The sequence below is a fragment of the Leptosomus discolor genome, chromosome 7 (assembly GCF_034619465.1).
Source record: "Leptosomus discolor isolate bLepDis1 chromosome 7, bLepDis1.hap2, whole genome shotgun sequence".
NCBI lineage: Eukaryota > Metazoa > Chordata > Aves > Leptosomiformes > Leptosomidae > Leptosomus > Leptosomus discolor.
The window spans coordinates 48,697,536-48,723,906 of record NC_141397.1 but is presented as its reverse complement, the minus strand read 5'-3'; the positions used below and the strand labels follow the sequence as shown (position 1 = coordinate 48,723,906).

The 26,371-nt window shown below is 37.9% G+C and overlaps 1 protein-coding gene across 1 annotated transcript; it reads right to left on the bottom strand.

Annotated features, from left to right (window-relative positions):
- Window positions 1–1,672: 1,672 nt before the first annotated feature.
- On the bottom strand, window positions 1,673–23,141 carry GRK7 (G protein-coupled receptor kinase 7). The gene is made up of 4 exons (XM_009947434.2): window positions 22,539–23,141; window positions 21,323–21,760; window positions 5,829–6,100; window positions 1,673–2,042 (listed from the first exon to the last, which is right to left on the bottom strand). Exons 1-4 carry the CDS (start codon window positions 23,139–23,141, stop codon window positions 1,700–1,702), a joined length of 1,656 nt encoding a protein of 551 aa, XP_009945736.1. The 3' UTR covers window positions 1,673–1,699.
- Between the last annotated feature and the right edge of the window lie 3,230 nt (window positions 23,142–26,371).

Here is a 26,371-nt window from a genome sequence, read left to right as displayed (position 1 = left end):
GGCAGACAATTATATGCTCATAATTCATGAACAGAATTATCCACTAATCCTAAGTAACACTGTTGTTCATTATTTTCACTTGAAAATTAAGTATATAAAGCACTAGAAAAGCAAATTTAAAAGTAAAAAAAGGGAACTATACTTTTTCTACTTAGAACACCACAATGTATTTACCAAGGTATTACTTAGCTGTGACTAAATCATATAAAGTATTTACAGCTAAAGAGTTTTTGATTACTGCAATGTTTGGGATGAGCTATTAGATTATAAAGAAATACTAAAGCTATGTGTTGCACATGACAGACCCAGCTATAGGAGATGTATCTATTGGGTTTCCCCTTTTAAATGAGATATGTGAGTTCCCAATGTCTATATAAAAGAAGTCTTTGAGTTCAGTAGGTTTACTCTATCAAAAACAGGAAACGGGGTATTAGCAGCCTCCAGGACTCCAAGGAATGGAGCAGCTTAAACTTCCACTTTAGTCAACAGAAATTATGGCTAGATAGATGACAGTAAAGAGCATGGAGAATGAGTCTTAAAAGTTGTTGCAAACAACTACTGCCTATTTTCTTACCAGAGTACATCAGCAGGATGCATCTCATGAGTAATACACTTCAGCAGTAGCAAGTATTTGCAGAAATGTTTTCAATTAATCAATTTAGGTTGTCATAAAATTGAAAAATAAAACACATCAACATTTGCATGAGAATCAATGAACATTTGAAGATAGTGTCAACTTGAACGCATAACCTTTCCACCATTACAGCACTTATGAGTATAATGCATTTTGTAACTACTGAATTAAAATTGATATTACACTGAACTAAGTGTCTCTCAAAAAGCCAGTTACAAATTGCTTTGGTCTATTTGCAGCTTAATTTATCACTAAAATAGACAATTATCAAGGAAACCTGATAAAAGTTTAAAACTGATTGTGAAAAAGAATGTGCATTCACTTATTAGTATTCTCTTTGTATATGGTATTATCACATAAAAGAATACACTTAATAATAATAAATAAATGCTTTATTCAATTAAATTGGTGCAATATTATCTTCACTCTGTTAAAATCAACTTTGAAAAGAGCTTGATCCTGTTGGTCCTATTTCCTAGTGGTATGTAGAGCCTTCTTTTACATTTTATGACAATTTGAACATATTACAATCAAACCATCCAAACACTACTAGAAATTAAGAAAACAACAGACAGACCAGTTAACCAATAAGATTCCAAGTTTGACATGGTATATGAGCTCCATTGTCTAACTGAGAATATTACTCAAATATTAAAAAAATATTTCCTGAAAACTGTGGAACAAAGAGGAAATGTTAGAGATATAACAGGAGAATAGAAAGAAAACCAACAAATCATTGTATTCAAAATTGTAGTCAGTTATTTTCAAAAGGTGTTGCCTCTTCACTCTATTATCGCTTTTTGTATTTCAGAATTTCTATCATTCTAAGTTTCTTAGAGAAATATGGTTCTTTGTGTTCATAAACCTCCAATAAAACAGTATTATCTCCTTTGTTAGAGCAAAGGAAAATAATATAGTCTATACAGCTGGTGGTCCTACATAGCCTGTCAATGTCATATTACACTGATTGGTGGTTCTAAAACAGATGCATCGAGTTTCTGAAATAGCGTCAGAATATGGAAAGTTCTGAGGTGGTTTCTACTCTTGTTGTTAACGATGTGATATTTACAACAACAAACAAACTCCTGACTTAGCTTCACCTCCGTTTGCATAACCCCCAGAATCTACTCTGTTAGGATCATTCAGTTCTTCAAACAGTCCCGTTTCAATAATTTCTTCCTGCCAGGGTATAGGGACAGCACCTGTTGCAAACTTTTTGAAGAACTTCTTGTCTTTGTCATCAAACTCAATTCCTCGTATTTCAGAGAAGTCAGCAATGTCTGCAACATCTTTGGCATAGACAACTGATGGGTCTGGCACAAATGGAGGGTCAATAAGGTTTGCCTCTAGCCTGTGGAAATTTACTGTTTTGAAGAAACTATGTTTTCTTGGGTCATCACCTTCATTTCTGCAATAAAGCAAAAGTTTGTTAATCAGTGTGATATTTTGCTCTCAGATAGATACAGGTGTGTCTGTGTTTTGTACATGAGCGTAATTAATAGTTAGGAGGAGATATATCCCTAGATACATGGCTATATCTGTAGATACATGTCTATATGTCTCTCATAAACTGAAATTCCTTTTTTCATAACCAAAGATCACTGCATTGCACAATATAAGAAAACAGAGAGAAGCAGAAAACATCCTGATCCCATTATTCATTTCTCTGCCTCTCAGGGTAACTCAGTCTGGGCAAGGTGCCACGAAGAAATTACAGTGCTGCTTCTGGCAGTGCACTGAGAGACCCATATCCAAAGATACACTTTAACCAGAACTGAAGATAAAGCAGGATGGGGAAGAGAAGTATTGGATTTACTGTCCAGCAATGAAAGTCCAATGGTTGGCTCTACATTAACTATGACAAGAATATCTATTAAATTCCAGACTGGGGAGCACTGGGTTAACACATCTAGGGACTGACTCTGAGGAACAACAGTGAATGGGAAACGTGAGAAATGACATTTCAGGTTTTATCTTAATTCAAAGCAGTTATGCTTTTACATCATAAAACTCAGTTATGTGGTTGCTCTAATAAACACTCCCAGTTTCAGTAAGTCTGTTCATTCAAACTAATTACTCTTATAAATGAACAAAGATTTTAAGCAAGAGATTCACAAATTATGACGTTAGCAACAGTACATGTGCCACTGTCACAAACACAATCCTTTATTAATATTGTTAAAAGCCAATAATAAAATCCAGAAAGGACTAAAATCATTGTAAATACAAGTTTTAAGTATATCTTACAAAAACCTGCAGATCTCAGGGAGAACTTTTGCTTGTAAAAGAAACAGTGAATTGTTTCACTGTAGACCCAGAGAGACTTGTAGGATATTCTGATGATGAGAATAATCTGAGCCTCAAATGTGTGCTCATTAAAGCATGACCAAGGATCACAGCTTTTGAACTGTGCCCCTAGCATCAAGGCATGCAAAGTTTGAGTTTTGAATTCTAGTGAAAGGAGGTGGAAAGAGGACCACTATATTTTCTACACCTCTGCATTCTTTAACGTGTTTCGGGATGCACTGGTCTTGAAAATGGTAACACAGAAAAAACAAATTTGTCTGTTTTTTTGCCTCAGGAAATTGTAGTTCCTAACATGTTGCTTTTTTCTTTTCCCACTTTCTTACAAAATCATACACTTATCAAAGTGTAAGCCCTCATGTATTTCTAGCCAAAGTTCTACGAAGAAAATGTAATGCAAATCTTTGGCAAGTCTCACAATCATCTCCTAACTTAACTAGCTAGTGATAACCACATACTTGAGCAGCCCTCGAGCCTGATGTGATTTATTTACCTTCACTTTAAGCTTGAAGTGCATTAGAGTGGCTGTTCAAATTAACTAGTGTCCTGGGACACTAATAGTGGGCTAGTAGTGCTGACAATCCTTCTAGGCAGATGGACTTACAAAAATGTCACTTTATTTTGCTTTTCCTTTCTGTAACATAAACCAAAAAGCACTTGAAGCTGGTGAAGGCTCCAGAATGGATTGCTGCAGTTTCTCCCCCGATGTATTTTCTGACACCACCAAAACCATAAAAAGTTTAAAACCATAAAGCTACAGGAACGCCATCTACTGGAACCAACTGAGGCATCTTCCAACTAGTTGGGAGATGAGATTGAGCTCTTCCTCTGTGAACTGCATGTTTACGTAACTTAAATAGAAAGAGCAAATGAACTAATCTAAACTCTGTCAATTTTATATTCCTCCATTAAAAATAATAAAAAATCACTTTACAGATTTGGGATTTGAGATGACAAATCCAAAAAAGCTTGAGTGGAGAAAAAAAGATTACATCTTTCCCAAGTTAGCCAGTGACACTGAGTCTTCAATAAAAAAGGGGAGAATTTTAAAAGGTCAGGTGTACAAAGTAAAGCTATCCTTGAGCAGCTTTAACTTATGCAACAGGCACTTATGTAGATAACCCAAGGTCTTGCTGTCCTTAGTAGAATTACAGTGCTAATCTTTACATAAGGATGAGCTGTCCTGAATAGTATTGCCCTGTTTAAGAGGTACATGCAGGCTTTTATTCTGTATCATGCCCAGGCATGGTATATATCCTATCATTTTCCTTCTCTAAGTATGACACATAAGAGTAAGCACATCTTAAATAGCAGAAAATTGAAAATAATCTGTGCAATTACCTTTCTGTGTACATTTCTACCATTGCTGAGAAATAATGCAACAGTAAGCAGACAGAATGATTGTAAATGGCACCCTTGGCAAAAGGAATGTGGTTACAGTAAGTGAATAGTCTGTTGCTGGTTCTACTCGAGACTCACTGAATGAACTTGATCAAGTCACTCAGAATCTCTAAATTTCATTTTCCCCTACTCTGAAATTTGTATACTTTACAAAATGCTGTAAGACTAAATGTCTGCAAAGCATGCTGACATGGAAGGTAGAATGCTCTAAATGTTTTTATATTAAATTTATTTTTAAAATAAGCTTTTTAAACATATTAAAATAATATGGATTTTATATCAAACATACTCTATGTGCTGTTGAAAATATATATTTTTTTCTGCAGCCTTCCAGAGTTGTTGGGAAAACTCATCAGGCACAAAGAGTAGTTGTCTTCATTTAGCACTGGAATAATAAGAATATGTATATTAATGATATATTATCTTTCATTAAAGTTGAATTTCAGGCAAATTTGTGACTCAACATTTTGCCAAATTATTCCTCATTGTTATGAAATATAAATTTAGAAGACTATGTGCATTTTCATTAAGTCCCTGTGTTTATTCCACCTTTAGATTGGAAAAGCACCTGATACATATATTTGTATTCACAGGCGATTCAAAAGACAGGTACTATCAGTTTCCTATTCATTTTTTACATTTGTATTATATTTCTTTTACTTTGTCTATATTGCAAGTGTAGATCCCCAATCTGCCTCATTAGAAATGCACTACATATTTTTTTTATATATATACACACACACACGTATCAGAAGGATCAGAGACATTACAAGTTAAATATTAAAATGCTTAGCTTTCCAATTTTCTTCTTATTGAACAGCTACTTGAATTTGCTAAGTCAGGGACACATCCCTCAGTCTTCATCAACCCAAAGCCACCTCTGAAGTCCCCAAAAATGTTTTGCTTTACAAGAACCTTCCTCCCTTTTCTCCCTGGGATGAGTCAGGAAGAACCTCTACAAGGGTTTTTTTTAAGCACTTGAGTAAAGCAGAGGGGTTAAGGTCACTAAGAAGCCAATGACGCAACCTTGCAAGCTAGATATCTGCAGGCAAGAGAATCCACATTGCAGATTTGGATTTTTGCCCACATCATGCCAGTAAGTGATACAGCCTAAGATTCTGCATTCAGTCTGCATTAGTATAGATGCAAGTATCTACCTGAATATTGTTTTCCTTTAGGAAAGAAAATGCAAGAGAAATGGGCTGCTCCCTTCTCCCGAAACTATATAGAGTCCAACCCCACAAAATATCAAGAACTGAACTCCTATGACTGGTTTGGGGTGAGAATGGACAATCACACTACTGCAACAAAATTCCTTATTTCCGTATTATCTTCAAAACTTTTCACCTCTCTCTTCCTAGAAGTGAAAGGGAAAATTCAGTACTCTGTAGAAAGTCAAGATCTAACCTCGTTTTGTGTAATATGTAAAATAACAATATTGTTTGCAGCTTTAATCTGGCTTTTACTGAGTTTGAGAAGTAAGTCATACCTGCTTCCTAAACGATTCTCTACTTTCTTAGCCAAAAACAGTCGGCAAATGTCTTTCGCTTCCTCTGTAAAGTTGGCATGTTCAAATTTCACCTCATCTTCCAGAGTTCTTCTTTTAACCTCATCCTTACCGACCTTTTCCTTGAAATCCTTGAATGGTGTTCGCCCAGCAACCATCTCATAAATACTACACCCCATAGCAAACCAGTCCACAGGATAGCTGTAATCTTCTTCCTTCAGGATTTCCGGAGCCATATAACCGTTTGTCCCAGCCTATTGCAAACATACAGACAGATTTACTATACATTGCCAGTAACAAAATGCAGACAATTAAACAGACTAGTCTACAATTCTTCCAAAATATTAGTAATACAACTGATATATCTTCTATCTAGAAACTGTATAATTGACTTTTTTTTAATCAAGAAACTGAATTATAACTCTGTTTTAGCACATGGACTATATATGTCTTTAATCATCTTAGTGTATGGAAAAAACTGTCTTAAACATGCTCTTCAAAGGTGGAATGTCTGTGCAATTTCTACCTAAAAGTGGTTTCTTTTTAAATTAATGTTCAGCTTGCTTTCTTCTTCCCTATTAATGTTTCTCCTGTTGAAGACAGTGTTGTTAGCTTTGCCCTGTGAACACAACTAGCAATCAATTTGAAAATACTAAAAAAACAGAAGACAAAAATCAGACAACCAACCACCTATTCCCTCCCTGTTCAGTGGTTATAACTGGTCCAACACAGGGGTCTGCTGCCAATGACAGAATTCTCATCAAGCCAGTAGCTAAGCTGCATGAGGAAGTTCTCATCCACACTCCCTGTTGGTTTCTGGAAGGAAGTACTACCATCAAGGGCCAAGAAAACCTCTTAATATCATTGTAAGAAAGTAAAATCATGAAAATTATAATTAGTAAATTACACGCATTCAGGTGAACAAACAAGTTCGTATTTCCTAAACGAAAAAAGCTCTCTAGCTCTCTGAATAAAAACTACTGCTATATACAGTACTATTGGACCCTTCTCCAAGAGAAGAAGTGACCGCTTTTTCAGAGAGGAATCTGCCTGCTTCCTTCCCAGATCAGGCCTAGCACATTCACCTTGGGGGACAGACCACACAGCGTTCAAAATAGCTCCTGCTGCCTCTCTCTCTAGGGAGCTCATTTACCTGGGAGGGAAGAGGGGAGGTCAACCTCTCACCTTCTGCTGCGCTGTCACATGACTGAGGGTATGAGATTTCAATTGAAACAGCATTCCCTAAGCTGACCCAACTTTTCCTGCCACATCTGATGCTGTATTTTTATGTATTTACTAGATTCAGCTAACAGTGATAACTATGTCAGAAATTGCTTGAACCTCTTTTATATCTTTTTGAAATACTGGGGCTGATAATAGAATCATTAGGTTGGAAGAGACCCCTAAGACCATCAATTCCAACTGTCAGCCCAGCACCACCATGTCCACTAAACCACGTCCTGAAGTGCCACATCTACACGGTTTTTTGAACACATTCCAAGGATGGTGACTCCACCACTTCCCTGGGCAGCTTGTTCCAGTGCTTGACCACTGTTTCAGTAAAGAAATTTTTCCTAATATCCAATCTAAATCTCCCCTGGTGCAACTTGAGGCCATATCCTCTCATCCTGTCACTAGTTACTTGGGAGAAGAGATCGACCCCCACCTCACTACAACCCCCTTTCAGGTAGTCACAGAGAGAGATATGGTCTCCCCTCAGCCTCCTCTTCTCCAGACTAAACAACCCCAGTTCCCTCAGCCGCTCCTCGTAAGACCTGTTCTCCAGACCCTTCACCAGCTTTGCCCTTCTCTGGACACGCTCCAGCATTTCCATGTCTGTCTTGCAGTGAGGAGCCCAAAACTGCACACAGTATTGGAGGCGTGCCCTCACCAGTGCCAAGTACAGGAGGGGCACGATCACTTCCCTACTCCTGCTGGCCACGCCATTTCTGATACAGGCCAGGATGCTGTTGGCCTTCTTGCCCACCTGGGCACATGGCCGGCTCATGTTCAGCCAGGTGTTGACCAGCACCCCCAGGTCCTTTTCTGCCGGGCAGCTTTCCAGCCACTCATCCCCAAGCCTGTAGCGCTGCCTGGGGTTGTTGTGACCCAAGTGCAGGATCCAGCACTTGGCCTTGTTCAGCCTCATAGCATCGGCCTCAGCCCATCGATCCAGCCTGTCCAGGTCCCTCTGCAGAGCCTTCCTACCCTTGAGCAGATCAACACTCCCACCCAATTTAGTGTCATCAGCAAACTTAATGAGGGAGCACTCAATCCCCTCATCCAGATCATCAATAAAGATGTTAAACAAGACAGCACCGAGCACTGGGGGACACCACTTGTGACAAGCCGCCAGCTGGACTGAACTCCACTCACCACAACTCTCTGTGCCTGGCCGTCCAGCCAGTTTTTAACCCAGCATAGAATACACCTGGCCATGAGCAGCCAGCTTTCCTAGCAGAATGCTGTGGGAGACAGTGTCAAAGGCTTTACTAAAGTCCAGGTAGATAATGATGTATTAGCAGTATTATAATTTAAAATGAAAAATTATGTTTGTGCAAAATCCCACTACAGGTTATTCAAGATGGTCATTACTACTGCTACCAGAACACAAGCAGTGACAGAGATTCAGTCCAAAGCAAAACAGTTAGAAAAAGGTAACTAAAACTAGAGCTCATTTGGGAAATTCTATTTGTAAAAAGCAGAGCTCCTCAGATTAATTTTATTTTATGGGGTTTGGGTAACTCCTCTAATTTTTGCAACTTTAGGCATAGTGTTTCCGAGTCTCCCTACAAACTTCAGCGCATGCCGCTATACATTATGGAATATACTCTACTGTAAACAATGTGTGCAAGAGGGAACATCTCAGCATCAACTACAACATAAGCCTAACAGACAGAAAATGAAATCCAGTTTGTTTTCCCTCTTTGTATTTTTTTTTTACTTTTAGAGATATGGAGTAAAATCCTCCATTTGGTTGAAAAACAGAAATGAGAAGAACAAAAACATCAGCCAGGTTGAAAGCAAAAGAAAAGGTTAAAAGTGAACTGTTGTCTCTCACTAAAACCACAAAAGTACAGAGGAGCCATAGTGGCATTGCAGCAGCTGACATCATTCCACAGGTAATTTGTACTGTTTGCATTTAATTTCCCTAAGTAAAAGTTAATATTGAAATATATCCTGACAGTATTACATTTTTATGTACAATTACTGCTCCATTCAAAAAAGGGGTACAAGCTCTCAAATACGGACCAAAGAACCCAGATCCATCTGGTCTCAGAAGATCATGAACACTGGAAGGGAGAGAAGGGGCTGAAAGCAGTAGAGAAAGCTTGGTACAAAAGGATGCACACAGAACTCATTGTGGGTTAGTGAACACAGACACTAAATAGGTTTCTGGAATTTTTTTTTGGTGTTTTTTTTGGTTTTTGTTTTTTTTTTTTTTTAACCTTCTGGGAAGCAATAAACATTCTTACTTTTACTGAGATGAAGCTGGGGCACTAATGCCTTGAAGAACTTATGAGTCATATCATCACCACAGTGTACCCTGACAGCGCAGTATGATCTTTCTGATAAGATATTACTTCGCTGCAAATTAGCATCATCATATGGGAACTGGATAAATCTGACATGGAAAAGTCAGAATTCTGCGATCATAAATGCGTCTCAAGGCAGCTCCTTTCAGACTGCCTCTCCTTCCTTCCACTTCTGTTCTTTCTTCCATAGTTATTTTTTCAAAAGAAACAGTTGTCAAGTAACTTCAGTCTCTTTCATGTGCATTTTCCACATAACCTTCAGCAAGTCACACCATACAGAACACCGTGCTTTAAAGTGGTACTCGTGTTTCTCAAGAACAGAGAAAGCAAGACCATGATCACAGACCAAGAACAGTGCATAACCACTATTCAATAGAAAATAGAGATGGATCAACAACAGCGTCCCCTTCAGATTGAAGTGAAAGACTGTGGATGACGTTACTGTGAACAAGAATTAAACAGCAAAATTCTAAAGCAGTAGCACCGAAATCTTTTGAGCTGTCATTGAGCTGATTCAGCTCAATCCAAGAGAAGTCTAGAAACATACTGATCCTCTGACATGTCAAACCATTCCAATTCAGAATTCTGAGAGTGCTGTTTTGCTCATGGAATTTCATCAAACTTGAACCTAATCTTAAACCAAACCTCTCCCAATTCTGAAGCTTTCCTATGATTCATAATGAAGGAACAGACTGAGAATGAGGAATCTAAACCTAATCTCATAACCCCTGAGACTCAAAATCCACTTAAACATTACCATTTTACAGCAGAAACAGAATACATTTCACAAGTAGTCAGCAGTGATGTTTAAGGGGGAAGAAACATATAAACAAGAAACATATAAACAAGGAGGGGAAGAAATATATAAATCTCTGCAATCTTTATTAAAACAGAAATTTTAAGAAATGAAGAAAAGAGCTTAAATTTTAGTCTTTTCCACCTATTTCTACATATGTGGAGCTTTGGCAAAATCATTTGGGAAGAAAGATGATAAAGCTATAAGCATTTGCTGTATTAGGGAATACAAAAAAAGGAATTATTCAACCCCTGGAACGGGAAGAACATACATGTTTCAAACGAAGATTTAATTCTATCTTTGGGGAGTAGATAGCATCAGAGGGAAGCTAAAAACTAACATCCCTCCACTAATCATTATGGAGAACAAGATGTCGAAAATCAGATCCTCTTTCAAGCAGAAGAGATCCTGTGGCACCATGAAAGGCAGCCTCAATGACTCAGGAGAGGTTTATTTAAGCAGGTAAAACAGAAGCTTAGTGAAGGGGGCTTTTAAACTGTACAACTCTCACTAGCAGTAGAGATTTGAGCAGCAAAAAATATGGTATTAGGTGGAAAATATATTCACTGATTCCCAAAGCAAAAGTGAACCAGAGTAATGAATTAAGTTACACTCAGCAGTATATATACTGTAAATTATACTTACATGTATAAAGGAAAAAAAAAGAACAGAAAACAATGGAGTTAAAAGATAACACAAAAAAGATAAATGCATTATTTTTGAGACAGGGTCTATTTTCCATGGGTCGGTACTGAATATTTAATTCAGTTAGAATTATCTGACCGTGCCTCAGAATAGATACCTCCAGGTATGGGTTACTGGTATGTCTATCACACAAAAAATCATTAGGTTTGTATAATTTTGTAGTTGTTTTCGCTCAATACAATTTAACAGTAAATTCAGAAGTTGTGTATTAACTGAAAAAAACCCCCACTTTTTCTTACTAGGTTGTGGATAAGTTTCACTCTTTTCATGGAAACAGGGAAAACTAAAAAAAAACCCCACACTCAGAAAGTTGAATATCCTTGTTGTCAACTCTACATTACTAGGATGTGCATTGGGTTGGGTTTTGACTGAGACTAAGACCAAGCACATTATTGTCTTCTTTTCTGTAGGATTCCTGGTAATACCAGGAACGTTTGAACATGTGTTGACCAGTCAAGTGATCTTATGGAACACATGGAATTACTCATTCACTGACCTGAAAGTATCTAATAGTACACAACAACAACAACAACAAAATCACAAAGGAACCAAAGAATGTTATAATATCCCAACTTTTTTTACAGATGGCAGAAAGCATATGCCATTCAGAGGCACACAACTTTCTGAAGTGTAGTCAGTGCAACACTAGCTATTTTTCACTTGCTCTCCATCTAATACTGTCTTTTGTGATGGTAAGCAGGATGCCTTACTTGCATGTGCTGTTTGAAATATAAAAATAGTCACTAAATTTTAATTTACTTGTTTTTGAAAAGGGTTAACAGATCTACGCTTCCCTTTATTTCTCTATCTTGAGAACAACCCAAAATACAATTTCTCAATAATCCTCTAAAACGTAACAACCAAAGGTTGTCCTTGGATACATTAGCGAAGAAGTTCCGTTAAGTGGAATTGTTGCTCTGAGTGTGGTTTGACAGGGCATAGTAGAAATGACTCATCTGAAAGTATACAAATGTTTCTTTTGTGAAATGTGATCCTGTATAAATTTTTAAAAGGTCACATAATTATAATCTTTTAATAATACAAGATGTGATCCTGAGAAGCACTAAGTGCACTCATTTCCCAGTACAGTCCACAGGTACTTGGCACTCCACAGCTCCAAGCAGAACGAGGCCCACGGTGCAAGTACACTCATACAGCCTATTCAGATTGCTGACCGGAGAAGGGAAAGTCTCTTGAACACTGTCGTTATCCCAGCCTTGCGCAGATGCAGGGGAGAAAGAAACAGAACTCTCTGGAGCTTTCATCAGCACAGAAAGAGGCAAATGAGGAGAAATAGGATTTAGATCTCTCTACCTTTTCCCACAGATCTCTGCAAAACAAACTCAATTGATATCACAAACCAAACAGTAAAGCAAATCAGAATGTCTATCTTTTGTTTGCCATGGCACAAGAACTGTTGAATAGAGGAAAAAAAACAAGCTGAGTTTAGCTCTATCAGCTGTATCCTGGGGCTCGGTCCTTCCTTCCTCCAAGGGGTGCCACTGCCTGCTTTGTTCTCTTGTCCAGCTGTTCCTCCACTCCTTCAGCAATGGCCTTAATAGACCCTGCAGGAATGCAGGAACAGACCACAGAAAACTCTTCTATGCACATGAGCTAATAGGCCCTAGATGTAGAGAAGAACAACCAATCCGCCTCTGTCACTCACTTTAGAATCTTCATTTTCCTCCCAAGAGCCACTGTGAGGAGGAATGGAGTATAATTTTAATGAGTCACATGGAATTGCAGTTCCTCTACACGTTATCACCATATCATCATACAGTAACAAGAAGCTAGTTGATCAAATGAATAGGCAACTATCTTTTAAAAGAAGATAAAATCAAATCTCATTAGGACAAAACGCACTCTTGAAAAGTCTCACAGAACAAAGACTTCGGCATATTGTTAATATTTAGGAAAAGGAAGGACCTTACGATGGGACAGCCCATAAATTGATCTGTTGTTGATTCAGAAGAACACAAGGAGGACTATTCAGAGTACCAGGAAAAGATAATGCAAAAGGTACTGTACAGGAGCTTAGCAGCTACTGAATCCCATATGCTTACACAAAATTCAAGACCAAAGATTTTTTCGTTTTCACACAGGGACATAATTTTAACAGGGAAAGCCATCTGCCTTAAAAAAATCCCACATAGATAAAAGCACAAACAGGACAAAACAAATTTCTGCTATATTAGAAAAAAGGAAACAAAATTGCCTATGGGTTTAAAGTCACCAACTGGAGTAGTAAAAAAAATCCACCATTGGTTTTTACTCTTTTAACCTTGGACATCAGTAGTCATTGAAAGCAAGAAAGTCGATGAAAGAAAAATGAAAAATGAAAGAGAAATCCACAAATGGAAGAGAAAGCCACTTCTGTGACAGTAAGGGCAGGTTGCCTCTGTGTTCACACTGGGGAAGAGAAATAGACATGGTTATAGCCCATTTTTCAGTTTAGATTCATGTTATATGAAAATCAAAGGGACAAACGGCTTGAGGAAGGATGGTTGAGTAACTGGGCACCGATTTTAACTTTGGACTCTAGAGCATCTCCCCACTTCCCTCCTGTGTGATCACACGTAAATCACCATCTTTGCCTCAGATCCCTGTTGGAGATAGTACCTGCTTACACCCCCACCTTAGTGAAGTTTCAATTAGAATAAATATGCATTCATAGACAGTGAAGTAATCAGATCTTACAGGGACACAGCATACAGGACATGCAGAACGCTGGGTACAGGCTCATAACCACACAATTAGAATTCAAGAATTATCAGAGTTCTCTAGTCTTCCTGTAACATGATTTTCCCTTTAATTTCCCTTTAAATTTCTCCTGACAATTTCCCATCTCTAATGCAGGAACAGTAAAACTTCACTTCAGAGATGTTTATGGTTTTATTATTTAATGACCACAGAATATTCCATGAACAATATTAATAAGGGAGAAAATTCTCCACCTGCTTAGCTCTGTATATATTTTATGAAGCTTTTTATAATGAATGCAAATACAGTATCACAGCACATCGTGTAGGTGGCTTTCTCAAAAAGAGGACATCAAAGAAAAATTCTGTGTTCAGTGCCAGTGTGACTGAGGGAACAGGACTGCAGGGTGCCCTGAGAAGGGTACTGGCCCTCCAACATAGGTGCTGCCCCTGTAGGTTAAGCAGTGTGAATGACAATGAGGCCTGGATGGTTACTGTGTATCACTGAAATCCACAGGATTTCATCCACTGTGTCTTTCAGGATTATGACTGATGTTGGAGGTACAATTCTTTCACATGTAAATCCAGGAAGATGGGTACTGGCTGTATCAGACCAAAGGCCCATATGGCTAGTTCACTGTCTGTGAATTGGCCAAAAGTGAATGCATTGGGAAGACTGCAATAACCTGGTGTGTACATTGCTACTTCTCTAATAGGTTCCTAGACTCCAACTGTTTGCAGTTCAAGGGCTTCCACAGAAAGAAACGGTTTCTCTCAAAAAAGACATATTCCATCAATTGTCCACTCTCTCCCTGAAACCTAGATAAATTCTTAGACCCTATATGATCTATTGCAAAAGAGTCCTGCAGCTTAACTACACATTGTGTTAAGAACCATCTCCGCATATTTTGAACCTGCTACCTTTCACTAGCAGATTGTAAACCTGAACAATGAGCAAAACCAAGGCCACAGTTTTCACTTGTTTGTGTCAGTAACTGTAGGATTTTATTTTGTCTTCATAGAAAAGTCATTACATGTTTGTTAACTGAAACTACTCATCACAGTAAGTGGGATGTCACATGTGGTCCAATAAGAACTGAAGTACTACATTCCTCACCATCCCATACCATTACAGTACCTGCAATACTGCTTCTGGTCAAAGCAACAGTTCAAAGAATTACACTGTCAGCCAAACATTGCATTTCTTATCCAGTAAAATAAAAACATCTTTGACAATACTGAACCAACAAGTGGCCCACTAGACAATTTACGAAATAGATCATTCCAGAATGTATATTATTTTTTATAATAAATAACGAGTCTCGAGAGACAAAGGGACTAAACAGTAGTATTTAGCACTTAGATAGCATTTTTTAAGTTCAAAGAGCTTAATTAAGCTTTCTACCAGCTCTAGCAACTTGATAAGGAATCTTGTCTCTTACTTTTTTACAGAACATGCTATAGCACTTACTAACTGTCAGATTAAACTGAATGAAGAACAAGGTTGAAAGTCATGCAAAGTGACCTGACGCTATGTCTTAAAGGGCTCCAGGTCTTTTCCCAGAGAGAAAAACGTGTCTCATGGGCGGCACACCCTGTGTAGGAAAAGCATTTCATGAGACACATTGCATTCTCATAATTTTAGATGACTATAGTATCCTTTCTGCCATCTCCAAAAGTGCAGAAGGCAGAATGATCTCACAAACTAATTTTTGCTCCCTTCACTCTCATGATCATGGCATTCGTAGTGGATAAGGTTGTATTCTGTAAAGTATATGTTTCAGAGATTTAAAAAAAATCTGAAATACCTGTCATGATGACGCACTTCGTAACAACTATGATTATCAAAATTTTTAAGAACAAAGTTCTGCTAGCAAAACATAATCAATTTTATATGTCATACTTTAAAATGCACCGGGAGAATGGCGGTTTTGAAACTATAAAATAGCAGCAAGTCACTCTCATCCTGGGCAAATGAAGGGCTGTCATTTTTCAAAGTGCAAAGGAAGAATAAGTTTTTACGGAATCTTATCCAATAAGAATGCTACGTAATAATGACCAAAGGTCAACTGTAGAATAGCTTGCTGAGTTATTTTTTCTTTCACAAGTTTAAACCCTCCTCCCGCTTCTCAACTGCCTTGAAATTAAACTGCAAGTTTCAGGAACATCTAAATAGATTTCCTTCTGTTTTCCTAAGAAATAGAATCTTATAATAAACAAACATACAGGAGGGCAAAAGGACATTTTGAGTAAGATTTTAACCAAAACATGTTTTTCCTATAAAAATATTATGATGTCCTTCAAATATATAAAACATAGCACAGGAAAACTGTGAAGAAGCCTGAAACCTCTGAAGATATGAATGCACTTTTATAAATACTACAAAAATATGTTTGTCTTATTTTCCACTGTCATTATATCAATATTTAAGCTCTCTGGCTCACATGAATCTGCACAAAAGTACTTTACAATTTACATGCAACAGCTGCTTTGCACAAAGCCATACCCAGTAAGGGCAGAAAGTTCTTCCTGAAATAAACAGAAAATACGCACTGACTTCTGGAAAGAGGGAATTAAGTCCTCTATATTTTGATATGCAGAGGATATGAGGGTACTAAACAGAAGAGTATGCTCACTTTTCTCACAACCGTTCTCAGGAAATTAAGTAGTATTACTCTCTTGGATAAGGGCAGGAGCATTTAACTCACATACAACAAGTGAATTTTGAGGTGTATGAGAAAAAGTTGCAGAGACTTCAAGAAAAAGGATGCCAGGTTAAACTGTTCAAGTGGAGAAACTTGGGATGGAGGCTCCTCCTTTCTGTCACAGGCAAAAAGAACTAGTTCCAGAATCAATCAAGCGAATACATAGCTGGACAAAACATTTTGCCTACGCAAAAGCCGTCTTTGCAGGCTCCCAGTTTCTCCTTGTTGCCCATTTCAATTACATAAGTTAAGGAGAAAATCAACATTTAAAAAGGTGTACTTTAAAGATACAATCTAGTTTATGCATTGTATCATCAACACATCAGAACAGATTGCCTCTGTTACAAGCAATTTTGTACAAAAAGTCATAATGATATTTCCAAAAGTCATGAATAATTATATATTCACCGGCAAAGAGCGTGCATTTCTAGGTAGATTGCACAGGTACATGTCTGTATCATGAGAAGATCCCATATAATCCATGTTTGTTTCATGAAGAAAAAATACATTATAAGTAGCTTTCAATTGCCTTCTACTTATTTCCAACAATGATTTTGCTCAAAATTGTGTGGGCTTTTTTGTGATTTCTCCATTTTAAAGCCAGCTAGCACATTACAAATACAAATCAGCACAACTTAGTGATATTATAAGTTTTCTAAAGTCTCTGATGATTACTGTACCAATTACTTACAACTACCTATATATGCTCAAAATAGCATTCACATGGAAAGCCAGATGTTTCTATTTGCTGCTTTAGCAACTGAAAAGAAAGGGAAGAAAACTAAGGCTGGGAATCCAACTCTTTCTATAACTGTAAAAAGCATTGTTTCTGAAAGTAGGGTATTTTTATTTATAACAACAGACAATTGGTATAGAACACAAAAGTATTTCTCAAAAGGAGTGTGTGTAATGACAATACTTAAAGGATTCCAAGGCTACTTCTTCATTTATCTAAGTATTAAATCACCAGCTGCACAATGCTTTTTCTGCAGCATAAACACGCATTACTTTATAAGATGACCACATTGAAGTCACTCACCTAAAATTCAAAAAACCTTTCCACCCATTAAGAAAATAATCTTTGGCTGGTAAACAGTACACGAACGTTACAGTTTCATAGAAATCTTCACCGAAAACTTGGAAAATGTCTAAAACAGGAACTTGTTAACTAGCTTATCACTTGTGCCATGTGATAACCTAATCACCTAACAAGATTTAAAAGGGATTTATGGATCTTCCAGCTGATGTATGGGTGATGTGCACTTATTCATACATGAGGGGCTAGGATATTTTCTAAAGCTTTGAAAGCCAAACAAATTTTTCTTTAATGGCTTGTACACTCTTGAGAGGTATAAAAAAACCTTTCAGAATGCATTGACATTCTATACTTTTTGCAATTACTAATACATAGTACACAGATAAAGCCATATATTATATACTATTCAATGCTGTATAAGGAACGATGAAAGTTATCACACAATGTTCTACTTCATAATATATAGCAAAAAGAGACAGGAAAAAAAAAGTGGAAAATTGCTGCTTTGTTTCACTGTCTATGATGTATTAAGAGGTATTTTCATACCAGTATAGTTACAGTCAAACACATGGAGATTAACATTTTTTAAGCAGGTGCCTAAGATCAGATGTCTACTCCACATTTGTTTACTTAGCTCCTCCTGATATATAAAAGGTATGGAAGAGTTTTCTATTTTATTTTGCTTATTCACAAGGAAGATCCACTTAACACCTGAAGAACTAGAGAGATCATGAAAAGATTAGCACTCAGGACGAGAAACCTAAATTACTGGGAGAGATTTTTAAACAGTTGTTGAAAAATCTTTAATTATTTTCCTTTATCTTTAGTACCTATTCAGTTCACACCTGTGGAAAACAATTTGGAGGAAAGTGCTCTATTCTAAAAAAGGCACCATTCTGTTTCTTCATTTCAGAGTGTGAGACTAAAACAGGATCTCCATACTCAGAATGAATACAATCTCATACCAAAAGTAGCTTTACTGAACAGAAGGGTAGCTTGCATTGTACAAATTTGTTCAGTGGCGAGTAAACTGTTAAAATATGACCTAGAAAAGCATATTACTTTTTTTCCTCTGAAATGGTACTTCAGCAAAACGAGGAATTAAATGGTTGCCATTACTGATATTTCTAAGACGAAATAAACAAGAAATAAAATGAAAGACCAAACAACTCCAGCTCACAAGCTTTCATTAGAGAGCAGGGGAAAAAAAATCCTACTGTTTTTTTAATACATCGCCTTACAGAAAGGCCACAATAGATGCAATTTTTAAAATTATTTAACAAATAAACTATCTTAATTCTTCATAGTATGTGTAAGACTGGCTAAGTAACATTTATCTTAACAGAGGAAATAAATCACCATTAACTGTACCAGACAGCTAAACTGTTGTTTCATTTTTTTGTACTAGGGATATTAGCTAATTACTTTCAGGCAGTAGAATGACTTACGAGTATGATTAAAGTAAAGTTAGGCATTATTCTCATAGTGCAATCGAACAGTATTTTAAGAATGACATTGAAGAACAAGGTCATAAAAGACGGTTACAAGGTTACAAAGCTTCAAAGTCAGAACTGCTGGAGATACGAACGAAGTTCAGTGTATTACAGCATCCATCAAAACAGAAGGACTATTTGCAAATGGGTAAATAAATTTAAAGGAAAAGGCTTTATGTTCTAGATCAGTAGTGTCTTCTCTATAATTAGTGACTGAAAATTCTAAGCCTTAAATTATCAGTTCAGACCATCATCCAAAATCTAGGAACAGCTTCATGATGCTAGGCACTTCACTCAGATGTACAGTACAACACTGATTTGTCCTGGAGGAACATATTTTCTGCTTTAGTGTACAAAATTGCCCTTACAGAACTGTGTCCACAATATGGTACAATTGATTAATTTAATAAATCTGTCTTGGAGCCATGTGTATCTGAGGGTGAAAAACCCCCTAAGCTATATAAATATCTTCTCACAAGATTTTTTTAAAGTGATAACACTTCTTTAAAGTGATTTGGTAGTCACTCAAAAAGCACGCTATGAGATAAACCTTCTGCTCATTTTAAGTCACAATGTAACTGTGATCAGTAAGCAAAAATTAATTTAACAGCACGATTTTTATTTTACTACAGGGTGAAGCTTAATGCAACAAATTTTGTAAAGGTGTTTTTAGGTCTTCCTGTGTATGACACTACTACAAATAATAGTAATATCTAGATCTTATATAATGTTTTTAGTAGTAGCTCCAAAATTACTCTAATAAGGTTAGTTTATAGAAATGCAAAATAGTGGGAGTTATTACTGATTCAAGTGCCTCATAGCTACGATAAAGAAAAAAACCCACAAAACTTCTTTTTCTTCCTTCCCCTATTTCAGATTCCAGTACAAATAAAACTGCCTTTAGCAGAAATCCCTTATAACACACTACAACCGTGTAGTATATTATTCATTGTGGGTTTTGCTCTAATAAAAGCACCCACGTAACTGTAAATAGTGCTTCTAAAAAACACTGAACAACAATACAAGAAAAATCATTGTAACAACTTGATGACCGTCAAGAAAGTGAGGAGGAACTGCCTCGTCCATTACTGCTGTGAGGTTCTACCCTAATACCAGCTGAAGTGGTTAGACATTTCTAAATACACTCTTGCATTTTGGGTTGTTTTTTTTTTTCTTCTGCAAAACCACACATATTTACAAATAAGAAAAACTGCCCTTGGACAAAATTTCTTTTTCTCATCGTAACAATTGCATGCATCTATAACTTGCAAAGCATAGTAAGGTTTATGGCTTTGGGTTCACTGATCAAAATGCCATCTTCACAAACAAAACAACATTCCCATTTCACGTAAGTTCTACTTAAAAACCTGCCTTAGCTTTCACAGAAACTGTATTTTGATATTTAAAAGAGTCCAGTCTCATCTTAAAATTATTTCATATTTAAAAATACATCGGCTTCCGTATTTTCTTTCACTGAGAACTAAAAACACTCATAATACAAACCTTTTAAATTGCCAGGAAAAAAACCCAAACCCTTCAAACTACAAATTACTGTATTAAGTAACAATGTCAAAAGATGTGTGTACTTCAAGCACGATGCAAAAAGATTACACTAGCAGGTCCTCTCTCTACTGAATTTCAACAGAGTAACTTAAAAGACTTGGGGAGTTTAACATAAGGCAGTTAGACCAGTTTATAACGTTGCTTCTGTTTCTTAGTGTATTTCAGACACACTTACTGATTATACACATCTTTAAGCTCTAGACACCTTGGGAGAAATACGCTTTTTTCATAGTTAAGCTACCTGAATACATCCTTCTTGTGTAAACCTCATGACATTATTATAAATGTCATTTAGTTTGGGATGACCACAGCCACAGCTGAAGTGCTGCACAGTCTAATCGACACAGCAAAAACCAGTTGGTCATCCATCCCTTTCTTCCTACACATGCACACAGGCATGTACACTTGCAAACTGTCATCAAGCCTGCTAATTTTTTCAGTAATTAATTTGTGGGAGAAGGAAGGCTGGCAATGGTTTATTGTGCAGCACCATGAACACCTGCAATACAACCAGTAGCATCACTTAAGAGTAATCTGGAAGAAATTGTATGCTTCTAGGAACAAAAACTGAATACAGAAGGAGTCACATCTTTGACTGCATCTCAATAAACAATTCGTTAAATCCCTGACTACACACTGTTGCTCAAGGCACAAGGTATCTGTGCTAGCCTCTCTAAAATGATTGCTTCAAGAGTTTATTTCATGAGAATCAACAGGTCAAGTTGATTCTACTGTTTCTGTGTAAGAGAAATTATTTTACTACATATAGCGCCCAGAGAGTTAATTAACCAAATCTTCTTACCACCTGTCTCTTAGAATGAAATGACCACGTAAGGTCTTTAGCAAAGGACAAATCCCAGGGAATTAAGCCTTGGACTCATAATGCATTAGAAATAGAACAGCTTCCCTTCCCACTGCCCACGTTCAATGAATTTGTACTCACCCTCTGAGTGATGCTTTTTCCTTCTTTGACTTGCACTGCCAATCCAAGATCAGACAGTCTGCAATTACCATTATCATCCAGGAGGACATTTTCTGGTTTCATGTCCCGGTACACGATCTTGATGGAATGGAGATGCAGAATCCCACAGGTGATCTGAGCTGAGTAATAGATGATCCTGTTCATCTCCAAACCCCTTTCTCCCACATTGTAGATGTGATACTTCAGATCGCCTCCATTCATGAGGCTCATGACAAGACACAGATGGCTTTTGCTCTCATAGGCGTAAGCTAGTGTGACTATGAAAGGGCTGTTGACCTTCTCCAGGATCTCTTTCTCCAGTAGCGCCATCTTTTCTCCACCTTTCTTTTTCAACCTTTTCTTATCCAGTTTCTTGCAGGCATACATCTTGCCAGTATTTTTCACCTGGATAGCACAAACCTAGAGAAGCAAGATGCACAAGGAAAAGTAACAAAGTGATTTTACATACGCAGACTCGGATATCAGAGGCAGTAACAGGCAGGAACCGAGGAATCACAGATGCCTATTAGTAGCTGCTGATGCTAACTTCTGCGGCAGAGTGTATTAGCAGAGAAAATAAGGAAGAAAAAAGCATACAATCTGTTCTGGACTAGTCTATGGTGGACCTTATGCAAAGTTCTTGAGGACACCATCAGTAGACATGTATTAGCAAATAAAATGAACACGGACCCATTCTCTGACCATGAGACTAAGTGGCATATACAGCTTGAATCTGTATAGCTGAACTCTCCTCCATCTCAAAAAAAGGTAACTCATTCATACCGTGTTTTGGGAACAGATCCTGACCTCTGCTGTTCCCCAAACTGCATCTAGGATTTATCTGGGAGTGTGTAAGCAAGCACAGGCTAATGCAGTGCCAAGGAGCAGACTAATAAACACCTATATGGACTGTCATGCAAGCTTTTGCAAAGAAGCCTGCTTTTTTACTAGCACAGATACAGAATATCAGAATTTTAGAGTAGCTCTTCACTAACAGGCATCTGGAGCCTTTATCACAGTATAGATAACAAACCCAACAAACAAAGCCTAACTTCTGGGAAATGGGCAATCTAAACAAGCAAGTTTTGCAAAACCTTAGACAATTTCCCTAATCCATTGCCAAATTCCTCTTTGCAAACTCACCTGTTGGTCTTGAAAGGGGAGGGACGAACCACATCCTTAAAAGTACAACTCTTACCTCTCCAAAGCCACCTTTGCCCAGCACTCGGAACTCATAGAAGTATTTATCAGTTACCGGCTGCTTCTCAAAAACTTTCCATTGGAGGAATTTGTCATAGAAAGGGCTGGTCTGGAAGTCCTGGAAGGGCTTGTCTTTAAGGAAGAGTTTGGTTTCCTCCTTGGCCAGGTGTGTGACATCCTCATAGTCTTTCACAGTAGCTGCCTGGCATTTGCTAGCCAAGTCAGAGCTCATGAAAGCCAGATAGTTTTTGGAGCCTGCCTTAAGAAAATTAGTGATCATATTCTCCATGGTACTGCTCTTGACATTGTCCTCTGCCAACTCCCAGTTTGAGACCTCATCCAGGAAGTCCCTAGCTACCAAATATTCTGGCACTGTCTCTAAGAAGTCTCTGAAGAATTTCTTGCCAATGGGCTGCTGCTCGCAGATGCTGTCATAATCAGCAACAATGGACTGTCTAACCTCTCCGCATTTATCGATCTTGGGCAGCGAGAGGCTCTTACGTCTCTTTTGCATCTCCTTGGTGTCTCCTTCTCCACTCTTCCTTGCCTGCAGATAGGCTGTGTTGGCAATCAGGTTGTCAAGCCCCCCCATGTCACACATCTTGGCGAGCTCTTGGGGTGGCAGAGCCTGGTTGAAACAAAATGACTAACTGGCCCAAGCGCTATGCTGTAGCTGCACTGCACTTCTCCCTGCTAGTGGTGTGTAGAGGCTTCTGAAAAATACCAGAGACTAACTGCTTTTGCATTAAATACCTCTCAAGGATTTTCATTAAGTACCTTTAGGTATATGCACCATTTGTGGAAAGTGACTGGTAAGAGGTTTCTCTGTAAGGAGCTTTGAGTTTGCTATGTATAGCTGAGGGATGACATCCTAGGCAAACCTTCTCACTGGCAGCACCAAATGCATGCAGTTCAGCTGGTGTTTCTCAGAACAGGCCCTGATAACATTTAAAGGTACCAAGATTCCCTCCATATGCACTGGCCCTGGCTGCTGAGACCAGGCAGAGATTCCCGTCTGCAATACACGCACACCCCAAACGCAGTGGCAGTCTGGCCACAGTTAACAGCACAGCCTTGTATCTCCCCCGCTCGACACACAGAACACCAATGTACTAAGAATTATATAAGTTGGGATCTGGTTTTATAAAAAGCTTTTATCACAAATGTGCTGTGCCTGAAACAAGCTGACATAGACAGGCATGAGTCACTGAGCTTTAAATTATCACACAATTCAGTGCTTTGCGCATCCACACTTCCAAAATGCAAGTTATACTCAGTAACTCTGAGATCCACAGACACTTTGAGCAAACCTTGATGCCTCTTGTGGCTCTATCTGAGCGCATTACATGCAGAGGCTAAGACCTGCTGCTGGTCTAAAAATAATGATGCCTATACATGAAACAACATATAGTTCTGACTTCACCTCCTACCCACAGAAAAACAAAAAAAACCTTCACAACCGGCCAAATCTAGCCAAGACACTTCCATATGTTATTGTGGCCTTAGTTTATTTTCCCTGCTGAGCTTTACAACAGTAAGTGGCAGGATGAGAAGGTGGCAACAGTGTATAGCTGAGGTGGCATCAGCAAAGGGACAAAGCTGATTATCATCAAGCGAAGGCAAATTCCACCTGACTTCATTGGCTGCCTATCAGGAAGCCTGTGCCTCATTTTTTTCCCAAAAGAATAAGTCATGTATGGCACTTGGTAGGCTAAGCCCCCTTCTGCTGCGGGGTCATATGACTTGGCTGCTAAAACTTTATTTAAATATAAGGAAGGTATTACGGGAACAGGAAAAGTAGTTCCATAATTCTTCCAGTAGCAATGGGTCAGCTGTACTCTTGAGGTCAAGGTCAAGTTTCCTCTCCACTTTTTTCACTCTTATACAGCAAGCTGAAGAGATGACTCACAAACACTAAACTTTAGGAGTAACAACGGCACCTCTCAAGACTCCCTACAATAAGCACTAAGACCTTCTCGGCTGCTTTCTGGCACGCTACTACTATGTCGTATTTTGTTTTTACATGCTTAATCCTGTCTGTGTTGAATCCATTTGACATATAACTCACGCTTACACTCTACAAAATTATGTTAGAGGAGTGTTTTTCTAGCTATGATTGAGAGGGCCATCCATCGTAAACTGCTATGTGTGCAGGAGAACATGGTGTACTCTAAAGTATTTGAAAGTCTTGCTTGTACAGCAATTGCTAATTCTGCCAGGTGAATGCAAGCACGGGGCAGGAGAAGGTTACATAAAGGGCTAAATAATGCAGCCATCACAGTAAGCAAAACTGAAAAAAAGTCAAAGGAAGAAATGCAGAATTCTGCTGGTGGCTTTCCTGAAAATGGGGCCCACAGCAACATACTCCTATAACATCCTGGGTACAGAAAGGCAAGAAAGAGGCTAATAGAAGCTTTAATTTCAAGTCTTAAAATTCACCAGGATCTTTTTTATATTTAGCAAGAATGCCACCACAGCTCAAACAGTAGCAGTACAACTGGCTGGTAGCTGGGGACCTAAGGGTGAACTCAAGCTTACACCAGCTATTGATATATTCATAGAATCATTTTGGTTAGAAAAGACTTTAAGATCATCAAGTTCAACCATTATCCTAACATTACCAAGCCCACCACTAAACCATGTCCCTAAGCACTACCACATCTCTATGTCTTTTGAAAACCTCCAGGGATGGTGACTCCACCACCTCCCTGGGCAGCTTATTCCAATGCTTAACCACTCTTTCAGTAAAGAAATTTTTCCTAATATCCAATCTAAACCTCCCCTGGAGCAATTATGTCTAAGCAAATCAAGAAAATACCTAATTTTATTGTATCTGCATAAAAAAAGACATATTCCGAGCTCCAAAAATCATTCTGCTCTGTTAATCAGAATCTTTCCCAATTTCTACAGAACATAAACTTTCTCTAAAACAACGTAACTTCACAAAAAGCACAGTGAAACAATATGATCTTTGGACACATATTCATTACTGCAGTCACTTTAGAGAGAAGAACTCAAGCTAGATTTGCCGAATTACCCAAACCTGCCCAGCATTTATTAAACAGTGCAGAAAAGTATATCAGCATTAATCTATTGGTTGACAATGGCTATTTAAGTTAGTAATACCTACTCAAACAGTGTATTTGGGTGAGAAGCAAAACTCACTTATTCTGCATGTACAAGAGGTGAACAAATTCAGGACTAAAAATGGATCCTTATTATGAACTATGCTAATGGAATATCAGGGTATATCTGCAACAGAAGAAAATTTCTCTGGTGCAAAGCGCATAGAAAGATGGAGACTTAAGCTAATCGTCCCTAAATCACAGAGAAAATAAGCAGGACATAAAATTCATCACCTTATATTCTAAGTGAACCTCTAACTACTAGTCAACAAGATACTACAATATACAAACAGATACACACAAATATCAGCTGCTTTGATTTCAACACTAACTTTCCTAATACTTCATTTGTGTTAACACCTGTTTGAGTCAATGCTGTGGAAAACTCTTCTACAATTACAATTCTCAGCTACTCTTGTCATGCACATGAAGTGAACTGAAAGGAGGGTGAAAATTACTTTGGTACTTTCCATATTCACGTATAAACCAAAGCAAAATGAAGAAGAAAGTCCTCTGATGGGACTAGATGGAATTAACACAGGTTAGAGGATGGAGCCTGTGACCAAACTCTGGTGGAGAAAATAGGTGGTAGGTAAGACAGTTTAACTTTGACAGCTAAAAATTACTTCCATATCCAACCAGATTTTCTTTTGCAATCTTTTTTGGAAGAATCCTTTTACACAAACAGAAAAACTCCACAACAAGG

What these genes read in the sequence shown, in the direction of transcription:
- GRK7 (XM_009947434.2), bottom strand. Translation starts at nt 23,141, where the DNA reads ATGTGTGACATGGGGGGGCTTGACAACCTGATTGCCAACACAGCCTAT. An exon ending in GCAAAGGTGGCTTTGGAGAG is followed by an intron (nt 21,761 to 22,538) that starts GTAAGAGTTGTA and finishes TTGCTTCTCTAG; the next exon opens with GTTTGTGCTATCCAGGTGAA. An exon ending in GAGAATCGTTTAGGAAGCAG is followed by an intron (nt 2,043 to 5,828) that starts GTATGACTTACT and finishes GCTTTATTGCAG; the next exon opens with AAATGAAGGTGATGACCCAA.